The sequence below is a fragment of the Eucalyptus grandis genome, chromosome 7 (assembly GCF_016545825.1).
Source record: "Eucalyptus grandis isolate ANBG69807.140 chromosome 7, ASM1654582v1, whole genome shotgun sequence".
Classification (NCBI taxonomy): Eukaryota; Viridiplantae; Streptophyta; class Magnoliopsida; order Myrtales; family Myrtaceae; genus Eucalyptus; species Eucalyptus grandis.
This window is the reverse complement of record NC_052618.1, coordinates 11,592,697-11,601,669: the sequence shown is the minus strand read 5'-3', so window position 1 is coordinate 11,601,669 and position 8,973 is coordinate 11,592,697. Positions and strand designations below refer to the sequence as shown.

The window sequence follows — 8,973 nt, the reverse complement described above, 5'->3', positions numbered from 1 at the left end:
AAAGAGATTCAGCACTCAACGTTTTCAAAAATTTTGCTCAATATGACAAATTCAGAAAGGTTCCTCCCACATAGCAAGGAAAGGGTTCCACCACACACTCAAATTTCTTTTTCAAATTCACTAGGCGAGTGAGTTGCAGATCTAAATTCACCTAAGCTTATAATTACATAACTTAAAAGTCTAGATGCTGGCTGTACATGATAATAACAAATTTACCGAGTACATATCTTAATAACTGAATGTGTATCTCTTGGAACAAAGCTAGAGGTTCAAATGGCCATCGATCCAGAAGTAGATACCAGGATGAGGTAATAGGATGGAGACTTCTAGCAGCAGCAAGTTGATCAGCATGTTCCAATTGTGTCGTGAAAAGACACATCTGCGGGAGAGAGGGAAAAAAACAAAAACAGAAAGATAAAAGTCAAACGAGGAAACATATAATTTTGGTGGATAAACAAATGAAGTAAGGAAAACCATTGGATAAACATACCAACGCAAGAAGAATTGATCACGGAAGCCAACATGACTGCTACATACATATGTACATTGCTTGATGCTGGAGCATCTCTTTAAAGCCAAAAAAAGATGATAATGTTGGGGAAGAAACTGAACTGAAAGATTTAACTGAAACTGGAGAAAAGAAAAGTTTAGCACAAATCTTTTTTCCTAGCCAAGAACCGTTTTGGATATCTGTTTGTGATAATCAAAAGATAAGCATCTCCCTAACCATCGAACAACAGTTTATACATGAAATTGGAGAGCTAAAGGGCTAAAAAGGCAGCAATTGAAGGTGAATCGACAAAAAAGATAGTTTAAGTGTGGTTATAGAAAATTAGTATGTTTTAGGATTGGATTACTATAATTCTTGATGGTAACTTGATGAGTTAAAATTTATGAATGGGGCACAAGGCCACACAATTCTGTACTCAATCATAAGATGTCCTGTCCTTTACTAGAAACCAGACAGCAGAGGAAAGAAAAACGAGTTTCACCAAAAATACTACAGCTACAGCATCAAATACCCGAGTTAATGGACCCATATTTTGCCTCTTGAATCAAAGCATCTCTTAATTTTCCTGCTGAAATTCCTAAAGTACCACATGCCCATGGTCATCAAAGCAAAATTCCTACAAAGTAACCCCACAACAGAGCACAGAAGGCAACGAACATCTAAAATCACGCTATTCTATAGTTACGAGACTTTCTGCAATTAATAGACGGCCCACAAACACTATAATTTTCTACATCTATACTAGGAGTAGACAATCTAGTGCTATCAACCCCTTCTCATTTGTTCTACATCAAACACTTCTTTCACATGTTAGGAAAGAAGCCTTAGTCCTTATATCTCGCATGATTTTGTAAATTACTTTAGTTCAGCGACCGATGCAAGCACGCGCAAAAGGAACAGAATCTCTGGTCAAAATACATAAGCTAAGATAAAGGTGCAATTGAATTCGCCCGCATTTTCAGTCCATCAGCATTAGCAAACTGAAAATTCAGCAGACGAAACAACTTTTGTTCCATTTATTCGCATCAGTCTTCTGTTTTACACGCGAAATGGCGTTTAAGAAAGAAGCGAACAACAAAAACCTACAAAACCACACAAAAGCAGCCGCGAGCACATATGCACGTGGATCGGTCACACAAAACCGCAAAAATTCCAGATCGCGTGAGAATCGGGACCAAGGAATCACCTGGATGTGGATCAACGCCACTGCCGCGGCGAGGAGGAGGAACCACCGGAAGTCGCAGAGGAACTTGCTCACCATCGTCTCTCCGGAGCCGGCGGGGAAACCGCCGTAGCAGCTGAAGATCACGCGGCAAGGCGTCGCGAGCACCGAACATGGCCGAGCTAGCGAGAGGAGCTTGAGGATTTTCGAGAAGGCTTTGATGGCGAATCTTGAGCGTCGAAGGTGGGGTGCTTCGTTCTCCTTGAAGCGACGACGGTGACGGCGACGACGACGACGACGACTAGGAGCGGCGAGTCAACAAAGCCGAGCCGAGGCGGGAGACCGGCTTCCGAAGCCGGACGATCGCGCCGGCCGACCGAAGCCTGTTTGGAGACGAGGCTCGCAAGAGAAGAGGCGGTGTTCGAAGGGAGCAAGAAATAGAAAAGGAACACGATTTTGTTCTTTTTTTCTCCTCAAATGTGTTTCAGAAATAAGAAACACAAATTTTGTGTTTTTTATTTCTGTTTCTTTTTTGTTTCTGAGAACAAAAGAACAAAAAAACAGAAAAAGTGTTTAAAAACAAAAAAAAGAAGTGCAAACAAACAGAGCCATAGTAGTCAAAACTTCAATTTGCTTTTGAACAATTTGGCTACATGAGGATCGGTTGAGAGGGAGTTCTAGCGAACATCTCTCAAAACTTTTGTCACTTTAATTTCTTCATTCAGAAACGTCTCGGCGGGCTCAGGGAGAGCCCGGACGGTCCAATCTGCACACTCAATGCATGCTTCAAGTCGCCGACGTGGAGGACATGCGTCCCCAGGGCAACCTTCCAGTGGCCGAGCTCGTCGACCACGCTGAGGTCCTTGCAAACGTCGACCTTGAACTGCACTTGCGCCTCACTCTGCGAGGCCAAGAACACCTTCTCAAAGCCCAGCAGGTGCTTCTGAGGCGCCCTGTGCACCGATGGAGGACTGCTGAACAAGAACACCGTGTGGCTCCCGCTGAACCTTCCCACGTTCTTGACGTTCAGATGCACGTCTAAGGCCAGATTCGAGCACATCTCGCCGGTGGCTTCCAATGATTTGCATGCCGACGAGCGGCAAACGTGACCCTCCTCTAAGGGCACAGACACGAGCTGTGGCGCTTGGACTAGACTGTGGCTGAAGTCAGAGTAGCTCAGCCCGTCCCCAAACGAGTACACGGTAGGGCCAGTGTAGAAGCGGTACGTCCTGCCGGGGTAGCCTGTTGCCGGGTCGGGCCTCATGTTCATGTTTGTCATCGGGACAGCATCTGCATACGACTGCGGATACCATGTCATTGGCAGTCTTCCACCTGATTCAAGTTAAAGTTTGGCGACTCAGTGAATCAGAATTTGAATCAGGGATTACAAAAATTTGAAGTGGCCAAAGACTGAATCTTACTAGGATTATGGTCACCGAAAATCACGTCCGCCATTGCAGCGCCACCAGCTTCTCCGGGATAGCCGACCCACAAAATGCTTGTGATCTTGTCATTATCCTTTGCAAATGACACATCCATCCCTCCCCCCGACATGATCACAAGGATCACAGGCCCCTTGGACACATTCGCCACTTCCGAGACCAAGAGCGACTGCTGGCCTGGGAGGTGGAGGTCGACCCGGTCCAAACTCTCCTTCTCGATCGACTGGTCGGCACCCATTACAAGCACTGTCGCATCTGCTGAAGCTGCAGCCTTCTTCGCATCGTCTGTCTGGGCCGTGCCACATCCTACGTCTGCACAGCCAGCCACGTACGTTGTCGAAACGACGGCTGCTAGGCCTTGCAAAGGCGTCACATATTTGCAAGGAGTGCCTGCAAGGAAAATAGGAGTTCTAATTAAGGTATTTTCCGTGACGGGTACTAATAATGAAGCCGATACAACGTTGTGCGGTCTATCGCATAAATTCTTCAATCACCTTCATAGTTCCCGATCATGGTCTTCATGACATTGGCATTTGGTCCGATCACTGCCAAGGACTTTATGGCGGTCGAGGACAAGGGCAATGATCCTACCGTGTTCTTAAGCAACACAATCCCTTGCCTTGCAGCTTCGCGGGCCAGCTCCTGGTTGCTCGGTGTGCACACATCATCCGGGCCGAGCTTTCCATACAACTGCTTCCTTGGATCGCCGTCAAAGAAGCCCAGCCTCATCAGCGTGGCAAAATTATTAGAGATGGCCTTGTCAATCGCAGATTCATTCAACAATCCGCCTTTCACGGCGGCTTCAGTGTGTTGGCCAAGGAAAGATCCGCAGTTGAGATCCAACCCTGTCGAAAATGGGAATTACAGTCATCAAAGAAGAAGCATTTCATGGCGAATTCTCAAACGCCTTCGTCGCAATCGATCAAAGTACAGTATGAAATTTGCATCTACCTGCCAAAATGGCCTTAGCTGCAGCCTCTTCTGGTGTTTTAGTATAGTGCTGGGTATTATAGAACACTTTCACCGAATCACAATCCGAAACAATGTATCTACATTAACCGATCCTTTGGCATAAATAACAACGCAATAATTGATCAAAAGTATCTAATAGCAATGCACGAGCAATGGAGTGTTACCCATTCAACTTCCATTTTCCTCGGACAATCCCGGCAAGAAGGTCCGCGTCTGCGCATGTTGGCTTACCATTAACCTGATTATAGGAGCACATCACGCTTGCAACATTGCCATCAAGGACACAGCTCTTGAACGGCGGTTGAAACGTATCATCTAAATCTTGTTGGGTTACCTGATCAGTCCAACACAAGCGACACAGGAGATTAACTTGAGATGGTCATGCATATAACTGCTCAATAAATCAAATCGAATAAAAACGAAAGAGAAGTCTGCAAATTGTTATTTACCACAGCGTTGAAGTGGAATCGATCGACACCTTTCCAGTTATCGATGTCATACGCAGTATAATGTTTGCAACACGCAGCGACCTTAAGCCGGTCCGCGTTTCCGTCATCGCTCTGTTGTAGGCCTCGGACATAACCCGACGCATACTTGCTCGAGAGTAATGGGTCTTCCCCCGGCGTCTCCTGGCCCCGCCCCCATCTTGGGTCTCTGAATATGTTGACATTCGGGGACCAAAACGTTAATCCGGCTAACCCCACATTGTGCATCGCCCGGGCTTCTGTCGAAACCACCTGCTTCAGCAAAGCTATTGCATAATTCGTCTACTCTTCTCCATATTATTGCGCAGAGCTTTAGAATGTTTTTGACCTAGTCGGAATGAGAAACTAATTCATTTTCGGACTACAAACGCAGGGACAATCAGCAAGATAGTATGAATTTTAGGGGCATTGGAATGAAATAGTCTTAAACTTGGGTATGCAGAAGTAGAAGTCAAGAAGCAGATCATGTAAATTCCGATGATCACTAGGAGAAGATTCAGATGCGCTTCTTTTTGCCCTATTCGCCAAAACTTAAGTTGGCTCAACTCATGATTTTCATGTATTTTTCAGTCACCAGTCCCATCTATCCTTTATTCCCGATATATTCGAACCTCCGGCCGAGTCATCTAAGCACTTCTCCCTTATAAAAAGCTTTCTGTTTCCAGCACTTTTGGTCCCCCTCATTGAGTGCAGAGGAAGGAACTCACTTTGTGCAATGACGTGGCAATGCTCATGACACCACCCTTTTGCCAGCTCCAGTAATTATCATCTCATACTGACAAACACCAACCAAACAGATTTAAATGATGGTGATACTCGTAGAAGCAAAGACCCTTCTCTACTGTCCTTTTCTTTTCGATGTATGCAAGATTTCCTCATGCAGCAACCTTACACAGATTAAAGCCTACTATTCTTGTGTCCGCATCACATGTTTTCCACAATAGTACAGACAACCCAGTGGAAGGTTTGATGATGTTTTCGTCAAACTTGGCTGTGGGAACAAGCCAAGCGTGGATAGACTTTAGCCTGGTGCCTTTAAAGTCTGGGTCAGTCAGCTCTCTCTATTTTTTTCTTTTAGGGGGGTTGCACTTACTGCAGTTCCTATGGTGTACAGCTAAAAAGGTGGCACCAACTGATGCCAGCGTGGTTGAGGATCCAACCAAAAGATCTTCTTCCCCTCCAGCACCTAACGCTTCTCCTCCTCCCAATTTCATAGTACTTTTTATGACCATTTCATCATTTGCAGTTTCACCTCAAAAAAAGCAAGTTTTCATTTTCCCTAGCATCAAGAATCTCACAGCAAAGAGCCGGGAGATCATCTGCAGCAATGTGCATTTGTACTTCTCGATCTTGTAGTTTGTGGGTTTGGATTCAAATCAAATAGTGGATGAAGAAACGGACCTACGCGTATATCGGGGCTTATTTAATGCCGCATCGAGAGAGTTCAGATATAGAATGGCACTCAAGATGCAACAGTACAAGCTAGGACGTCGGTAGCGACTGTCAACGCGAATATACTGGATATCGGGAACAGTAGCCGTCGACGCAGGAAATTATATCGAAGGAATGACATGAAAAGATTTCACAGAATCTTGTCAAGACGGAAATATCTACTTTTACATGAAAATTCATATGTCACGGTGTAAACTAACTAAATTCACTTACGCACTGCATCTACCGATTCGAGTGACGGTGGCCGGTGGTCCCCGCCAGCCGTTCTGATGGCCGTAGTTGCTTCGCAACATGAACTTTCTTATCACGATGGATAAAAGTTTCGAGCTTTTTTCTATCATATCATCGTGCATGATGCGGACGACTACGACGTGCGGACGCCAATACGATATCTAAATCCGCACGCGAAAGTCAAAAACAGAGAAGCGCAAGAAAGAGGAAGAATGAGAGAGTGATATGATGTGAACTCGCTAACCTTCCCGATGGTCTCGAACAGGGTGGCATTGAACGACGCTGCCGTCAGGATGACCTGAGGGAAGCTGGTCGCCCCCGGGACGAGGCTCGAGAAACTGGTCCCGCCCCCCACATACGACACCCCGTGCAGCGCCTCCGACCACCACTTGTAGTTGGGGATCCCCAGGCGGTCCACATTGCCGGCGTTGTTCACAAGGAACCCGACCTTCTCCTGCAGGGTGAGCCGCTGCACCAGGTCCGCCACCCGCGCCTCAACTCCCAACGACGTGTTGCAGAACCCGAAGCCGGCAAGGCTCGGGTCGCTGCCCACGTCGCAGGCGAAGACCGGCTTGGGCGTCTGGCCCGCGACGAGCTGGACGGTGCATGAGAAGAACGCGTGAATGCAGCAGAGGCAGAGCAAAACAGAGGACACCTTCGGCGCTCTGTTCCGGGCAGGGGTCATCTTGGGAGGGTGCGCGACCTCCGGAGAGCAACTCTCTGAACAAATGCAATGTCTTGCGACATGGAGGAGAGACGAGCGATACGTGCGGTGTTGAACAGGGGGAAGGCGTTTGTTTTGTAGCAGCCCGTGAATGCTGACGGGCTATCGGACAAGGAAGTAGAGGAAGAAAAACGAGGCTGCAATGAATGAGGCGCAGGCTATAGAGGATTGCCATCAGGGAGAATCTACTGCATCCATTGAGTGGATGAGGCACAAGACGAGCCGTGATTGGGTTCGTCTCTCTCTCTCTCTCTCCTCGATAAACGAAAGGGCCCCGCTTTCTTTGTTTGGATGCTACTACTGACTTGTCTGCATACGTAGAGAGAGAAGGAAAAGGAAAGGAAGGGTGGGCGTGGGGGAAGGGGGTGCTGAAATATTTGACATTTTGACTAGGTAAAAAATAGGTGGCGGGACCCACATGGAAAAAGACAAAATGAGATTTGAAAATCAACAAAAGAAAGTACAAGGGGGCTCTGCTTTCTTGTTTTCATGCTACTGCCTACTTGCCTGTCTGAATATGCATCGAGAGAGAGAGATAGCAGCCTATGCATTTGGGCGTGCATCAGGTGCGATGTGAGTGCGCTTGACGCACTTCAAGATCGACCAGCACCGATACCAAGTAAAATGTAAGAATATAGAAAAAATTAAATTGGGCAAAATGTATATATATTTCAACATATCATGATAAAGTACATCAACTTATTTCTAGATTTTATGAGAGACTATAAAACGTTACATATATCAATCAAGATATGCATAAGATATTACACGATCTTAATAGATACATAAAAATAACAGAAGTATTCTAATTATCTCTAATATAGGAAAATATTTTACAGAATTATCCTAATAATCTCTAATAGGAAATGTTCTATCATGCAAAAATGAAGAAAACGTTAAGTTTGTAGTTTTCCATACGTACAATCAATGCGACATCGGTCGAGGTCATAGAAAACGGATTGGTTGGTGCCTTTCGTGGATCCTATTATTTCTTCAGTACACATCTTGTTTATATTTACTTTGTCCCCGTTTTGAGATGCCTTCGAACTCAAATAGGATGGAAAATGCACGCAAGAAAATGGTGCAAAAAGAAAAGGTGAACTTCTTTATTGACTTGAGAGTTAAATTAAGAAGAACAAGCGTTTTCCTCACTCAATGTTGACATGAGAAATTCATTTTCTTCTTTTTTTTTTTTATTTTATAAAATGGAAAATCATGTAAGCATCGATTGGGTTCAACCCTAAAAGTTCGTCAAAAGCTCAAAATCGAGATGCCTTAAATATTAGCAAGCGCGAGATTGCTAAGCCAATTATGCCATGCGATGCGAAGAACTCCCAAGGTGACTGTAGTGGATAATTATATTAAAAAAAATTATTAATTCATTGTGCAAGGGTCAATTTAATCTTAAACTTTTTAATTTGATCAATTTAGTCATAAATTTTTTAATGCTTTACCAAAGTAGTCCTTCCCGCCAATTTCAGCTAGCAATCATTGATGTTAATGCTAACCATCCTATAAAACACGATTACTATTAATGTGGATAATTTTTGCAAATTTTTTAAAAAATTTCTGATTTTTTTCTATTTTGCAATTTTCTTCTTTTTCAAAAATACGAAAATTGTCCACATCAGCGTAGGTCATGCCATATAGGTCATGTCATGTAGGATGACCAATGTCTACATTAGCAATTTTTAGCCAAAAATCGCCGAAATGTCTATATTGACAAATCATCAAAAGATATATGACTAAATTAACAATCTTGAAAATTTGAAACTAAATTGACATTCACATAATGAGTTTCAGATTTTTTTGATAATTTTTCCACAACTAGCTTGCATCAGATAATCTCAGTTGGGTCCCGAGCAAAGGTAATGAGCACCGAATAATCCGATCAATGCTGTGATTATTTCGCGTCGGGTGGGTCACTCATAATACTTGACTATAAAATCAGCAATTGCATGAGCTGATGTCGATAGAAAAAGGTACACAACCCC

General features: G+C 44.4%; 1 protein-coding gene and 1 long non-coding RNA gene across 2 annotated transcripts; both read right to left on the bottom strand.

The window, feature by feature from the left end:
* Positions 1-325: 325 nt before the first annotated feature.
* On the bottom strand, positions 326-1,788 carry LOC120295579. The gene is made up of 3 exons (XR_005552951.1): positions 1,698-1,788; positions 491-630; positions 326-379 (listed from the first exon to the last, which is right to left on the bottom strand). It is a non-coding gene; the product is annotated as an uncharacterized LOC120295579 (long non-coding RNA).
* Positions 1,789-2,283: 495 nt separating this feature from the next.
* Positions 2,284-7,126, bottom strand: LOC104452753 (beta-xylosidase/alpha-L-arabinofuranosidase 2). The gene is made up of 7 exons (XM_010067227.3): positions 6,500-7,126; positions 4,537-4,824; positions 4,252-4,421; positions 4,067-4,164; positions 3,610-3,960; positions 3,095-3,505; positions 2,284-3,005 (listed from the first exon to the last, which is right to left on the bottom strand). The coding sequence occupies exons 1-7, from the start codon at positions 6,938-6,940 to the stop codon at positions 2,395-2,397; spliced, it is 2,370 nt and encodes a 789-aa protein (XP_010065529.2). The 5' UTR covers positions 6,941-7,126; the 3' UTR covers positions 2,284-2,394.
* Positions 7,127-8,973: the final 1,847 nt, after the last annotated feature.

Coding starts and splice junctions, on each gene's coding strand:
- LOC104452753 (XM_010067227.3), bottom strand. CDS start 6,940: ATGACCCCTGCCCGGAACAGAGCGCCGAAGGTGTCCTCTGTTTTGCTC. Junction 4,825..6,499: donor TGTTCGAGACCATCGGGAAG/GTTAGCGAGTTC, acceptor TTGCTGAAGCAG/GTGGTTTCGACAGAAGCCCG. Junction 3,961..4,066: donor AGCTAAGGCCATTTTGGCAG/GTAGATGCAAAT, acceptor CATTTTCGACAG/GGTTGGATCTCAACTGCGGA.